Genomic DNA, 16,113 nt, shown 5'->3' with positions numbered 1-16,113 from the left:
ACGGCTGGCCTGAATCGGCCAGGCAATTCATTAGAATGGTAGGAGTAGGCTATTTCTAAACGCAATGTGAAAAGCAATGAGGAAGAAACAAGTAAAGCATTCTGTGCTGACGAATAGGGCACAAAAACATCCGTTCGCAGGTTCTCAGAAGCTCAGTCTTAAAACGCCGCTCACAAATTTCAGCCCATGCGATTGGCTCTCACTTGAGGGGTGGAGGGAAAACCACAGCAGGGGTGAGGACTGCCCCCGGTTGTTCACTGTATGCATGAGACCCAGAAAAGAACTCTCACACTCAGACAGAGAAGCAGTGCAAACCAGCAATGAGGAACCATGGCCTTCATGAAGAAATCGACTGCATTACTTCAGCGTTTGTGTAGATGACACGGGCGCTTTGACACGTGTGCTTTCATGAAAGAGAAACAGCTCTGTTTTAGCCAGATAGTGGAATGGATTCTTCCTCCAAAACCCAACATTGCATATGTTCCTACTGGCTGTGACAGCATGGACTTTCATTCATGCTACAGCAGCAAACGTGAATATAAACAATGTTGAGCTTTGGGGAAGTAATCCACTCCACTATCTGGCTAAAACAATTCAATTTACACCAACTACACTACTTCTGAAACTCAAAACTACTAAATGTGGATCCAAAAATGACTCTACACTTCAAACAGGTCACAGACATATTACATGAAATAATAAAAATCAGCCATAACATTGCTTTTATAAAATTGAGGTCTTTGTGGAACATTTTCATGAATAAATCATTTGAGAATATGATTTTACGGCGCATGCATCCAGTTCTCCAACAGCCAACTGTTTCACCCCCTGCCTTAAAAAAGATTAATTGTGGTGGCACAGATCCACTTGTTGGGCAGGGTCCCTATAATCCCCAGTGCTTACATTAGAAGGAAATCGTACACATACTTCTCCAGAGAGGCCCTCCAAACTCAAACTGCATGCTGGAAAACAGCCAAAACACTTCCGAGTAGAAGATGAGATGCAATGGCTCGGGCCACAAGGACTGCATCATCTGCTTCATTTACAACCCAGATTCTCCAAAATGGAAGTGGGGGGAAGGGTGGGAGAGCACAGCTAGCAAAACCGAAACCATCTGTCAAAAAAGGGCTTCTGAGAGAAATAGTAGCAACTCTTGAACCAGAAAGTCAGTTTTCACAAACCCTTTCGGGAATGCCTTCCATAGCTTTAACAAAAAGAACAGAAATAGAACAACATTTCCCCATGCTTTGGTAACTCCTGACATGTTAGCATCACTCCAAAACAGCAGCTTTGTCTACTGGGAAAATATTACATAACCCACATAGCAACAGCCTATAGCTGGCCATGAGACTCCTTCTACCATACGTACCCATTACTCTCGTGATGTCTCAGAATCATATAACCATGGGCATTGTCTATGGTTGTTCAATTAAACTATAATTGATTGTTTTTAATATAAAACCAAAAAGCTACCTAATTTGAAATTCTTTCCTGCCAAACTCGAATGCAGGAAGTCTCACCGTATTTAATTATCGGACTCCCTCTCTTTCTCAGGATTGATGCATCACCATGGATAACCTATAGGGTGGGGCTATAGGTAGATAAGTACAGTACTAATATTTAAGTGCCAGCTTGCAATATGCAACTTTTTGTTGGGTAACATATTTTATTCTACTTGATATATTAAACTTACACACAGTATTTAGAAAATGTACAAAATTTGTGTTCACTCAATAGATCCTTTGATATCAATACCAAAAGCATTATCTTTTAAATAGCACAGTAAATAGCACATCAGCATTCTCTTGCTACACACCAAGACTGCAGTAATCAGTCGATCAGTGGAGACATCATTTCTATTTAAATCATTAAAATCGGGAAATGAGATGTGGCAAAAAAGGCCAAAGGAGAAGCAGCATGCACTAAAGCACTGGTTTGTGGTGTGGTGACACAGTCCCTGTGGTCCAGAATAAAATTGTGACTTTGCCAGGGATGACTGACTAGCTGGAGTCTCATGGGGCAAGTCATAATTCACTAGGCTGCAAAAAAAAAAAAAAAAGTTTCGACTTCCATAAATTCACTGACAAGCACAAGCCCTTCTACAAGGCTTGTGTCAGACCCTGCTTCTCTTCAGTCCACAGTCCACCGGCTGAGGTACATTCATTGGTCAATGAACTGAGTTACTGAATCCCTGCTAAATTACTCCCTCCCCAAGCACTGTAATGACCAAATATAGTCCACTCTGATAGGTCCACTCTGATAGGCTGTCAAGTAACAATCAACTCAGTCATAATTAAGATTTCACACAAGCCTGTAGCACACATCACTGCTTTGGTCTAAACATTTCGTGTTTCATCTGATGAGTAACCTTACAGGATGCAATAACTCACACTATTCAGAGTATTGTGAATGTGTGTGAAATAGTGAAAACACAGATAACAAAATGAACCGGAAAGGATTAAGCTAAAAGCAAGCCGAAAGGGAAATGACAGAGCAAATACTGTTCCCACATCATCTGAAATGTTCAGCCTCGTGGCGCATCAGTAATTAGCCGCTGTAATATAGTGATGCATCATCACCCATTACTAAGGGGAAACGGATGTAAACGTGGCAGTGTTTTTCCCACAGCAAAAAAGATTCATTTAGTAAGAGAATATGCATTTCCATTTAATAGCTGCGAGATTAGCTGATCTCTAGTCACAGCAATAACAATCACTCAGAGAGCTGTATCAACAGGGCAGTACATGAAAAAGAGCCTTCAACCCTCCATCTTCCTCCAACATCCAACATTAGGACTCACGATTTCCTTGCTCCTGTCTTAGCAGGGATCCCGCGGAGGGGTTACCCACCGCACTGCCACAGAGCCCGGGACAAGCGGCCCACAACAGGATCTAAAGAACTCTTCAGTGCACAACTCAATATTACTCAATACCATTAAAGTGCAATTTACTGTAGATGTGCTTTTCGCTAACTAGAATCCTAAAGTTACAATTTAACAGCCATGTTAATCACAGGCTGTAACGATGCACATACATTGAAACACTGCCACTGGGTCAAATGATTATTTATAATGCACATGACTTGAGTCTTAAAATCACAAAGAGGTATGCAAGTTTGTCATTTAAAAGTATTTTGGAGGCTGCTCCAGTCAAGGGGGCAGCAAATGCAACAGCTCTCCTTCAAACCAAGCCTGGGTTTTAGGTACTGACAAATGTTAAATCCTCAGAACGTAATCTGTAATTTAGGTTTGATGTAGCGATGGAGCTACAATCAGCAGTTCCTGAAAACACCAATAATCTTAACTGATTTTTAATGAGCTCCTTACAATCGAACTGCATACCTTATTTATAGACACCTATGTCAATCCTGTGAGAGAAAAAAAGAAAAAATAAATAAAATTAAATAAAATATCTCACATCTCACATGGGATAAAATCCATTCTCACAATGCTTCTAGCTGATCATAATGTTTAGTTTAGCAATGTGTTCACTCATCTGTAAATAGTCTATTTCAAAGTGTCGGAGAAGGAGACTTCACGTGTTCTTTGCAATATATGCAAAATGGAGATCTCTTGCAGGAGAACTATGGTAAGAAATGTAAACATGATGCAAAAGATTAGACATTTACAAGAGCATCATGTAAAAGAATATGGGCAACATCAGAAGGTAAGTGACGAGCAGGCCAAAGGTGAGCTTGCTCTGACCCAGTGGCATCAAGAAATTGGAGCCCTATGCTAAGGATAGTAACAAAACACTAATGAAATAAACACCAACGTGATGGAGTCCATTGGCCTTGACGCACAACCACTCTCCATTGTGTAGAACGTGATTCAGAAGACTTCTAGCCAACCTGGGGCCATTATATAACCTACCAGGGCCAACACTTCACCGACGTTGCCTCACCTGAGTTGTATGAAATGGTACAGCAGCATATTGACACTGCTCCAAGCAAACAGTACAGTAGAGTAACTGCTGTCAGTTTTACATCTGATGTTTGGAGCTCAAACGTCTCTCCCAGGTCAATGCTGAGTGTGACAGCCCAATAGATGGAATTAAAAACTTTGAATTGCAGGAAGCAGCCGTACACGGGAGTTCTCTGGCTCCCACACTGCTGAGGCTTTGGCCACCACATTTATCAATATACTACAACATCCGAGAGAGAGTGCATGTGATATAGGCTACTGAGATCACGCCAATAATATGGCAAAGTCCATGAAAGATACCAATCTACCCAGCATACCATGCATTGCACACACTCTGGGAGTATCAACAATGCACCAGCACACCACAAGTCAGTGTGTATCATCCATACCAAGAAGTGCTTAGCCTCTGGCATTTTGCTATTTATGCTAATTTATTAATTTCCCCACCCTCGCTCAGGCCATGCAGGTCTACCTGTCAGCTCCTTGCACAAGTGTCGATAGCGAAAGGCTGTTTAGCACAGCTGCAGATATCTTTGATGAGAAGGGAATTAAACATCTAGAAATGCCAGTTAATGTATTAATAATAACAATAATAATAATAATAATATGGTATTGGTCAATCTAAAAATAAAAATGAGAAGAAGAAAAAACGGCAATCAGTATCGGCCCCCAAAAATCCTGATTGGAGCATCCCTAGTTTGATGAAAAGGTGACATGTAACAAGACAGGAAGGCAGTGGAACATTTATTGTGTTGTAAATGAAAGTACCTGCATACAGTCAGGGAGGGTCAGTTCACTCTCCCATACAGCTCTGAGTTAATGCACCATACCCGGTAATGAATCATGACGATATAACGTACGGAGTCCAACACTTCTGTATAAAATATCACCCGAGTCTAACACAGGTAAAATGTCTTTTTTGCATCACATGAAAAACATCACAGCATTCCTAAAACAGAAACCTAACCTCAGTTTCAGTTTCTTGACCAAATTTTCAACATATGGTTTAAAAGACAAGCTATCATCAAGTATAAAAGTATTTTAAGGTAGATAGCCTACAGACTCAATTATTCTACCTTGAGAAGTTTATAGAAACTAAATCATGAAGCATTGATTTATACCAAGTAAAACAATTATTTTAGTTCTCTGGATTTAAACTTTCTGCTGTTGAAGTTGTTATTCTACCATTTTAAAAGCCACTTGAATGCATTCCAAGGCTTTTGCCAAATTTGAGAGCACAACAGTAAATGGTAGTATCGTCAGCATAAAAAACTGCCCTTTCGCCTAAGCATCCCACACCACCAGAGTTAAAATAAGAACAGAAAATCCAACAAGGCCCTTAAAAAGCCAGCAATTTCCTGTCTCTTCCAGTTTAAATAATGATTCATTCTTAATAATGACTGAAATCTGAGCTCGAAAATGCAAACAAAGCCTTGAAATAGCACACGAGTGCGGAACACAATAACATTTTTAAACTGATGATGACAAAGATGATGAAATCAAAGACAGCCTTAAAAATATCTCATCACAGTTATTTTTGACCTGTTGACACAGCAGAAATTGCCATGTCAATATGGCATTATTGCTCACCTCAATATGCTTAAAAGAACCTTAGCCTATAGCAATGCAGGAATTTGGGCAGATTAGCATACTGCATCAACAAGACGTGTGTCACCGCTACGACGTTTCCTGAGTGAGGTGACGCATTCTTAACGCAAGCAATGCTTGGCTTTACAAACATCTTAAGCATCTCAACACGTCAAATTTTAACAAGAAAAAAGAAGCAGTCAACAGGTCAAATTTTTGAAACATCAAAAATTTCCGTCTTGACACATTTGTCATTCTATTTTTCTAAAGATGTGCAGTCTTAGCCTCTGAACACAATTTTTTCTGTGTTAACAGGTAAAAAAAATGAGATGTATTTTTAAAGATTTTTTGGCACAGTTGACTTTGTATATCAGTGGTCTCAAAAAATCATCACAAACAGGACTTCCACAATGAGAGCCAGTTGCCATATAGCTGTATTCAATTACAGGCAGCTGAATCCTTCTCATCCAGGTTGGTTACGTTTTTGTCATGCCACTTTGTAGTTTCTAAATAGGTAATCTAGAAATCTGTTGGTACTCATGTATCAAACCACAGACCTGCCTTCAAGTCACTTGATCAAACGCCTGCTGCCATCAAACAAGTTGTGACAGGTTTAGAGATGGGAGCAATGTAATACTGCGCCTTGTTGTAACAAGAAAGATCGACAGTGACAAAGCGATACCAATCAGAGCACACGTCCTTACCTCGAAACTTCTTGGGAGGGTTGCTGAGGTCCCCCGTGTCAGGCTGTACCACACAGCGATCATCTACGAGTCTAAAGAAAGAGAAGCAACAACTGACCATCAAAAGCACCTTGCACAAAATTCCACTTTGTTATATAATGACGAAGATATTAGACCGAGTCGCTCTCCAAATGTGAAATGCATTCAGAGGAGAAAATAACAGGATATCAACATTCTAACATGCCGATTATATAAATCAATCAAGACCACTATATTATATACAGGATATATCCAGTCATTTACTGTGTATAGAATATTACAAAACCAAAACAAAAACTTAATACACCCATAATGTTAATACAGTTGTTCTGGCTGCATGTATCTTAGCCACTCATGCCACAAAGAGTGAAAGAACAGTAGGGCATTATGTTGTGGCTCAGGCCGTTTTTCATTTTATGGAAGTAGATTTAATGAGAAAAAGTAACTGCAACATGACATTGATTGAGGTATACGCATTTGCATTGCTTCTGGTTGTGTGTTTGCATTGCTTTACATTTCAGTAACTTCTGGACTTTGTATTATGGTCACATTAAGATTTGCATTGGTTCGTATGCATCAGTTTTGCTTGTCAAACATTTTGTGCCGCTTCTCTCCAATAAGCAAATAAAAGAAACCCACTGTACAGTGTTGAATAATGGATGGGGAATTTAAGTTCCAATTCAGAGGCTCAGAAGGTTTAAATCCCAGGTCTGAGATTACCACTATATCCTTGAGTAAGGTGCTTTTTTGCTTCAGTAAATATCTAGCTATATGGAGGAGTGTACCAGGGCGGCACGGAGGTGTAGTGGGTAACACTGTCACCACACAGCAAGAAGGTTGGGTTCAAGAAGGTAGGTTAATTGGAGACTCTAAATTGCCCATAGGTATGAGTGTGTGAGTGAATGGCGTGTGTGCCCTGCGATAGATTGGTGGTTGTCCAGGGTGTATTCCTGCCTCTCGCACAATGCATGCAGGGATAGGCTCCAGCACCTCCTGCCCAGGATAAGTGGGTATAGGCTAGATGATGGATAGATGGAGTGTACCATGTTAAAGGGACATATAGGCTACATATTTCTGGATAATAGTGCCTGTGATTCCTAAATGAAATGTTAAATAAATGCACAAATCTTACTATACATGGGTCATTTATGCAAAAATGTCCTACCGTGACAACATTAGGTAAGAAATCACTGTTCTGATTTTTTTTTTTTTTTAAAAGGCAGTTGATTTTGAGTGGGAATACCAAGTCAAATGGTTGTTGGAAAGGGCTGGATAAATAATGGATTTTGAATATGAAGAGATACAGCAAGACACAGTAAATGTACTTAAAACTTTCTCAAGATTGCTAAATTGGATGATATCATTGTGCAGGTCATTTAAAAAATAAAAATAATAATACATTTGTAAACTGCTGTCACAACACTGATTTACAGCTAAGGACACAGAGCTTGGTTTCAGTTTGAATTGAAACTAAAGAAATAAAGGGACAATTTTTAAAATTATTTTACCATCCAAAGTATGAGATTTCTTCTATTTATGAACATTGAACAACTTCAGCATTGACTAATGAGTGACTTGTCATTCAAATGTGCACCTTTGTTATTTAATAAAAATCCATGCAAATTCATCTGTTGAGCTTGAAAACAGATGGGTTAAAGAGATAGGAGGGACTTTAAATGCCTAAGTCAGCTAAACAAAAATCGAAACAAGAATAAAAAAATTGACATTTAAATAAATGCTAATGTGCGTCTGGGTGTTTTCAGTACAAATGTGTTTGCAATAGTTCAGTCAAAAGGTTTCTTCCCATCTTCTTTAATCACTCGGAGCTCTTCTACTGCACAAACCCATGGGTAACCAAACGTGATCAGGTCTCCTTCTATTACCAGCGTGTAGACTCGGTCTGTGCATCATCCAAAGAATCCATAGTACTCCATACCATAGAATGGTACCATGGGCCTGGACTATTGCACTTCCCTTCTCACTGGTCTCCTTGCATGATCATGTGACAGCCCCCCTCATCTCACTTAACCGGCTACCTGTTACAGCTCAGGCAAAGTTTAAAACCTTCATACTAGCCTACAGGGCAGTGAACAGAACTGCTCCACCATACCTACAATCAACCTTCTAATCCTGCACCTCAGCTTGATCTATCGGTGCCAAATCTTCAAGGAAACCTGTTCTCCCCTTGCTGCCGTCTATTTGGTTTCCTTTCATTGTGCTTTTAGGTTTCACCTTATTATTAAAAAACAAGTAATAAAAGAGGGTTGGATCTTTCCAGAGATTTAAATATAAACAGAGGTATTCCATTGCATTTGCATCAAATCACATGATCAAGTCAATGTCTTCACAAGATTTCACAAAAACAGACATGTTCTGGGACAACCATTTGTTGGTGATTTCATACGATTTGTTGCATGCAGGAGATAAGGTTTTAGATTAGACTAAATACAAGAGACATGGGCTGTGTTTATCAGTGACAGCATCTACAACATGAACAAAAAAACTTAACTATTCACCATATTTAATAAAATACATTCTTAACCTGCCATTAAATAACTATTGTAAATCAATGCAATTACTGTTCTATTCACTGAAACCAATTCTCCTGAACATGCTCCGTGTTACCAAGAATTGTCAGAGGCATGACAAGAATACTTTTTCTATGTCTTCTCTCAGTTCTAGTTGCAATCTATTCTCAAGAACAGACATAATCTCCATGTTTGGTAAGCCATGAAAGTGAAACACAATGAAAAGCAATTTAAAAACTTCAGGGCGCAAGCACAAACAGGAGCCCTCCAAAAACCACTGCAGATGCACTTAACATGGCATGCACATATCTTCATGCCACATCCAAAAGCATTTAAAATTCAACATTTCCCCAGAAGTTTGAAATGGCATATCACAACCAGGCAGCCCGACTACCACTTTTTTAAACGAATGAACGCTATACAATGCAATGTCCTTTATTTTTTCTTTAGTGTTTGCTTTTTCCATTTTGCCACAAACAAATTGTAATTCCATGATCAAGTCAATGTCGTTGTGATCTGAATATAAAGTGAAATATAGCCTAATGAATTCGTTTTATATCTATACACACGTCCCAAAATGAAATTTCGGTTGAATTGTTAAAGGTTTTAAATCAAGTAGTATAAAATCACTAAAATTAAACAGCATGTAAAATGACATGGAGTTTTTTCATGGTGCTACTGATCTCACAAAGCATGTCTCTATGTAGCATGCTAACAGCTCTCAGCTTTCCACAGTGCTCCCACTGTACAAACATGCATAAGGGCAGTGTGGTGCTAAAAGCAGTTAGAGGGCCTGAAAGTATACTGAAGCTGTCAATCATTTATCAGCTTGAGACGAAGCACTGAATCTGCTGAAAAGGACAACAGCACTCAGCAGCAAGTCAGCAATGTCCTGCCTGACCTGCAAATCAGACTCAAATCAGGACTTTTTGACTGAAGAGAAAACTCTAGGTTTCATTTTTCTCAATCAAGACAGTTTATTCGAGTCACGTCCTGAAAAAAAACAAGTCTATGAACTAGCCTATTAACAGGTAGGCCTATATGAGAAAACATGTACTCCATAATAAAAACAAAACATGAGAAAAAGATACATGTGTACATTCAGCAGTGGATTATTTTTTATTTTTTTCCAAGCCAGCTTGAGCCAAAGATGACCACTAAAAATAGACTCAAATGCGCTCTGAATAAACAATCACATATTCCGTTGAACATTTTTCACATGCCTGACAAAATAATGCAATCGCCAATGCATGAGGTCCTGAGGGACGAACAGTGCTACCGATGACAGGTTTAGCTTCTGCTGGCATAAAATAATGATCTTATGGCCTCCTGCCATACAGCACATCTATCAGGATGACCTTGCCATCAAATTTTTATTCATGGAACCATTGGCTCAAAATTAAGACTATGTTCTTCCTGAACAAAAAAAAAAAACAGTACATTTGCGTTACATGATGTAGGCTAAATCTGTTGGCTTTGCATTTCATCACCCACACCATCTAGTTAAACCCATTTCCTCTTATTTCTTAGTGCCATTGTGAAGATGAGGCTAAATTCAGTCAGTCCATGACCCCTCCCCCCAGCCCCCCCCCCCCCCCCCAGTCTCTGCCACCACTGTCTGCTTTTTCATTTAGCCTATTTGTTGAAATCTTCATTAGTCCCCCTGAATTAATTGCCCACCAATATCAGCCTCTGCTGAAGGAAAAAGTCAGATTTCAGTCCCGGAAGCACTGGAGACCACCAGGCAATCATATTGAACAGGTGACTGGATCACAAACTATGAAAAATTCCATCTCCATTTTCCACTAGTACTGGTACATGCGATACTTTCAACCAGGCAAAACAATGCGAAACATTTCACATTTACATTTTAGGCATTTATCAGACTTTTTTAAGCAGGGCAACTTACACAGCTTGCATTCAGCTGAAAAAATAAAAGAATAACTAGGCTGAATATAGCAGAACCACATTTCCTTTAACCATTGAAGGACTACAGGGAGTACAGTACAGTGATAAGTGTGTGGAGAATATGAAAACAAAGAAATGTTCATAATGTGAAGCACTTCTAATTTTCTTATATTCTCACAAAAGACAACTTTTTACAAAATAATGTAAAAGCTATCCTAGCAGTAGCCAGAGCAATGCAGTTTATCTGGTTTCATAGAATTCAGGCCACTCAATGTAAACTCAGCAGCTCTGCGCTGATTATCTGGGTGGGTGAGTTTCTGAGTGAGCTAGTCATCAAGGTGCTACTGTCCTGCAGTCAGAAAAGCAACCCCAATGCCAATGTGCTCCCATGACTGATATGTGCCAGATGTCATTATGATGTCACATAGCCTATGTCAAAAGTACTGAAGGGGAAAATTCACAGAGGAATAAGCCAAAGGAATGCAAAGTTTGAGAGCAGTGGCAGGCAAGGAGTCCTGCCTTTAGGCCATTCTTCTCCCAAAAACATCATTTTACTTTAAAATATACAGAGGAGGTGATGTCATAAGCCTGTCAGTTTAATGCATGCACAGTTAATGCCCTTAAACGCAAATGCTAAACTGGATTGAGTAAAGATCGCTTTGCTGTTATCTGGCTGTCAGCTTAAAAAGGGAAAAGAAAGCATGAGGCACGATGAATCCCAGTAAAGTTGCACATAGTAGTGAGTCATTCAGCCCTGATTTCACTCTGTACTTCACAAGATTCACAAAAAGAGCCATGTGTGATAAAGACACACTTCCTCCACAGCACCAGATGTCTCACTTCAACTTTTTTGTTACTTTTTGGCAACCATTTTTTATTTTATTTTTTTATTTTTTATTTTAAACACCACGAGCCCAACCTCAGACACGAGGAAATACATGGCTTAATGGCAGTCAGAATATCATGGCTATAATGCACCATTATTATGGCGTGTGTAAAAGCTCCATCTGGCCGCTACAAAATTCAGAAGGCATATAGGCATAAAGTCCACATTAACTAGCCTACCTAAAAAAGATTAAATTATAATTACCCAATTACCTTGTTTAAAATCTACACAGATCTATGGATGGTTGACATAAGCTTAGGCCAAAATGCCAGCCTACTTCATTTAGGCACACAGGTGACTGGAGCAATTCAGGGTAAGTGCCTTGCTCCAGGGCACAACAGCACTCAACCCCCAAATCGATCCTTGGGGGACTGAGACTTCATATTTCAAATCCAGTTCCCCAACCACTGCTTTTCCAAACAAAGAGAAGAAAACCAGATCAGTAGCAGAAACAGGATCATCCAGTGATCTTAAAAACTGGCAAAAGCTATAGGCCTACCTGAAAGACAGTTTCAGACCTGGTTCTCTTACCCCCCAACGTTCATCCCCCCCATTCCAATATCCACATTGTTATATTCCGGGTGTATTTAGAAGATCGGTGCTACATTTTGGCAAGTAGCCCTTCTTCAGTTTCCTTTTTAATTACATGTGCTATTTCTGGAGTGCGACTGGATTTTTTAAAAAAGAAAAGAAAAAAAAAACGAGCCCAATGAAGGTGAACAAGGCACTTTCTCCTCTCTCACTGAGCTGTGTGGGCAACTCCTAGGTGGTGAAGTATAAAACGTGACTCAGTTTAAGCAGCAAAAATCCATCCATTCTTCGTGAAAATGAGGTGCTTTGAGAAAGCAGAGGTTTGTTGCCAGCACATTATGTAACATTCTTTAAGCGCATGACATAAGTGTGCTCGCCAAATTCTTGCAATAGATTTTCTAGGTTTACCAGCATAATATCAGTTGCTCACATAAACCCTGTTGGCTATTAACATGTCCAACAATAAACCTTTCCATACAGCTGTGATTCTTCATATATTTAAAAAGGCATACAGTCAGACTGTATCATGTCTAATATTAAATGTTGATACTAAACATACGCCCTAGCCCAGAACACCCAAATCTACAGGGAGGGACTGCACAAGATAGTCTACAGACTGAGACACAGGCCTCAATTCAATTAAGTCAACAAGCTTCATCTTTAATTTTGGGAATCTAATTTTTGTTTCTCACATGTTGTGAATTTTGCACTGAGTGAAATGAACAAGTAATCATGTCCAAGGAGCAAAGCTGCAACACTGTCGAGCACAAATGAGCCAACAAATGAGTTAAAGACTTCATCTCTACTGTTTGAACTCAGCCGCATTTTAGTAATAAAAGGTATTAAAAGACCTGTTGAACACTTTGTATCCCCCTTGTCATGTGTGACCATCCATTTAAACACCTTGGGTAATCCCTTTGAGCCTGTCACCCCTATGGCTACTTCAGCACACCCAGCACTTCAGATTCTCGCCCGTTGTCTATGAATGCGCACTAAAACTACATACTTTCACAGAGGTTTAAACTGGTACGTCAGCCGTAAGTCCACAGCACATCATCAATACATTCCAGACAGAGAGCAAGCCTACGCGGGCCTTCAGACAGTGACAGTGCTCAGAGATCAGAGGATTACAGCACAGCTGCAATGGCAGACTGTCCCCAGCTGAGCCAAATCACAGGAGCACAAAGGCTAGTATATAAGCCTACGGATATTAACTGAAATCTTCGCTTGAGGACAATGAAGTAGTCTTAACTAAACTAATCTAATCTATGGCTGTCCTGAAGTATGAAAAAACTAACTTTTGACTGATGATATCTGGAGCCTGACTGTGGCAGAAGGAGATCAATAGGGTCCCCTACTGATTTGAAGATGTGGCCATTTGTCCATTGCCTATGGGAGATCATTTGCAGGTTCTTCTGAAGCTTGTAATAGGGCAGTGTTCAGCACAGCGTGTCCAACCACAAAGCATGTCCGTAGTTCATATACCAAAACTAAGAGCAGCAGTGCATACCCCGCATTTACGGTTACAACAAACATCAGGAATTAATAATAATAAAAAACAAACTTACCCTAAAGTACTGATAAATCCATTTGTTGACCCTTCAGCATACAGGGAACAAATGTCCCCAATGTGCAGAAAACTGGACATCTTGTCAGACATTTCTCTCCAATCGGACTGTTCCTATGAAATAACAAGACAATATTGAAGTTAAAATTCCAGAGGAGTAATAATCAAGTGCATGTATCCAGTACGTACAGAGATTCGAGTAACTGTACTCTGTCACATTACCTCTGATCTGTGATGTTCAAAAACCATGGGACAGTGAAGCAAACATGTACGAGCTGTTAGGCACCGCAATGTATTTCCCTACAGTGACAGCAGGCAGAGATGTATGAAGTCGAAACGCACTTTGCATGGCAAATTAAGTGCATTCAGTGTGTTGGTTACTTTGGAAGAGTTACACTCAAATAGCATACAAAAACATTACTGTAGGAGGGAGGAGCTGCACATGGGGAAGAACAAGACTGGCAATCTGCAGCTCCAATAGGCTTGGCTTTCCCACTCACGGGTCCTTAGGACGGAACACTGAACTTCTAGCAGCAGTCATTGAAACTGTGGTCAGTCCCAAAAGCCAGGGGAATTTGCATAAGCAGCGCTATTACACTGGCCTGCTGTAGCAACAAGATGTGACAGTTACCAGGATATTGCCTCTTGAAGATCACACTTAAGGTAATCCATGCTGAATCAGTGTCAAGTTCTGGCCATATGCTTTCCGTAAACAACTTCAGTCAGGGTTTCTGATGTACAGAATGAATACAATGAACTACAGAATAATAAATATCTGCTCAGTACTAAGTGCTAAACTGAGAAAAGAAAATATGACCCTGGTATGACCATGGATATTATGACAACTGGTTCGAGTTGATGTCAATCAGCTAATGCAAGCCGGATTCTGATAAGATTGCTTGGGACAAAAAGAGGTGAATCTCAAGCAGTTTCTGGACAGGGCAGAGCAGACTGACTGAGAAATGTCTGTGGTTTGCCATGAGGGCCATGTAAGGCATTATTTTTATTGGACCTACCGCACAATTGTGGGAGATGTGGTTGGCCTCAAACCTGCTTCAGAGAACACAACTCGTACGAAAAAAGTGCCGTAAATGGATTCCGCATGCTACAGAACTGCTCAAGCTTCATACGGAACATTCAAATGCTGGACATTATTCACAGCATGCGGATGTATGCGCATCACAGAATACTACTTATTTTGGCAATGGAAATGAAGTGTGCAAACACATATCTAATGATATGACTGAGCACAGCCAGATGCATATATGAATAAACGAGTTCCATATTTTCCGTTACATGCTGTAGGCAATGTTTCATACATTTTCAAGAACAACATCATTGTGAATGTATTATTGCGGTTGTTAACATAACATGTTTTCAGTGCCAATAACATTCAGAAAGCCTGAAGTGTTTTTATTTTTATTTATTTTACATTCCATTGAATAATAAGCATTGGCTAACAATGCCAAAAAAACTGGACACGGCCTGTCAACAACATACGATCCTACTTGGCGAAAACTGTGGGAAATGACCAAATTTAGGAGTGTTGTAGCGCTCTGTAGGCTTTCTTTCTTTCTTTCATAACGCGATGCGCCCTTGAGTCTTAAAAGTAGGATAGGTTAGGCTACACCTTCTCAGTAACGCTTTCTGATAAACCAAACTCAGATTTGGGAACGGTAACCAAAAGAACAACAATACCGTGAGTGAGAGTCTATTCTGATGCCTAATTCTATACCAATTTCAGTTTCCCAGGATGCCTGGCCAACCATGTTCTGAATCGTGACCATAGTCAATAGTCATAGATACGTTCGAATGATCATTTCTTTAAAACAGAGTGCAGAGAAAGTCATACGACGACCATTTGGACGGACAAAGATGTTGACGTATTTGACACAAACTGCGATTCAGAAAGTGAAAATCTGAGTAAATTAAACATACAGTGGCAAGAATCCAGCGGGACGCAGTTTCAGGCTACATTGCTGAAGGCTACTATGGAAAAGTGGTTTGATTGATATTTAACTCTACCATTAAAATACAATCAGATATTATCCGGTGGTCAACAAGCAAATGACAATGAGTACCGATGGTATGCTGTCAGTGTTCATCGTGACACATAGTTCCGTCACATGTAACTTGCTGGCTGCTGTTACGAGCTAGATGACAACTATCCTTCCTTACTAGATGGGTTAGGATCAGAAGGTTAGGATGCTTTCCTTAAGAGTTCAGCTCAACTTTACCTTCGCAAATAGAAGAGCTTGTCTTGAAGGAGAACGTTTGCAGCGTGATCAGTAGGGTAGAATTTCCACTGCCCCCTCTTCTTTTAATTCCATGTTGCAGAAACTCACGACAGAAATTTAGGAGAGTAATAAAAAGGTTTCTCTCCCTCCTACGCTACCTCCTTGTGAGCTATCCGTGTACTCCAGTTTACACAGTTGGTTATATAGCAGGAGTGATTTATGGGA

At 39.9% G+C, this 16,113-nt stretch overlaps 1 protein-coding gene across 5 annotated transcripts in view; it reads right to left on the bottom strand.

Annotated features, from left to right (window-relative positions):
• Window positions 1-16,079, bottom strand: part of LOC135234279 (inositol 1,4,5-trisphosphate receptor type 1) — a 110,958-nt gene extending 94,879 nt beyond the window's left edge. For all 5 annotated transcript variants that reach the window (XM_064298722.1, XM_064298724.1, XM_064298725.1 and 2 more), the window contains exons 1-3: window positions 15,889-16,079; window positions 13,653-13,765; window positions 6,214-6,284 (exon numbers count right to left, since the gene is read on the bottom strand). In XM_064298722.1, the coding sequence (XP_064154792.1) occupies window positions 6,214-6,284; window positions 13,653-13,744 (163 nt within the window). In that variant the 5' untranslated portion in view covers window positions 13,745-13,765; window positions 15,889-16,079. The remainder of the gene's footprint in view (window positions 1-6,213; window positions 6,285-13,652; window positions 13,766-15,888) is intronic.
• Between the last annotated feature and the right edge of the window lie 34 nt (window positions 16,080-16,113).

The sequence above is a fragment of the Anguilla rostrata genome, chromosome 11 (genome assembly GCF_018555375.3).
Source record: "Anguilla rostrata isolate EN2019 chromosome 11, ASM1855537v3, whole genome shotgun sequence".
NCBI classification, from domain to species: Eukaryota; Metazoa; Chordata; class Actinopteri; order Anguilliformes; family Anguillidae; genus Anguilla; species Anguilla rostrata.
The sequence above is the reverse complement of the archived record's forward strand: the minus strand, read 5'-3'. Positions and strand labels throughout refer to the sequence as shown.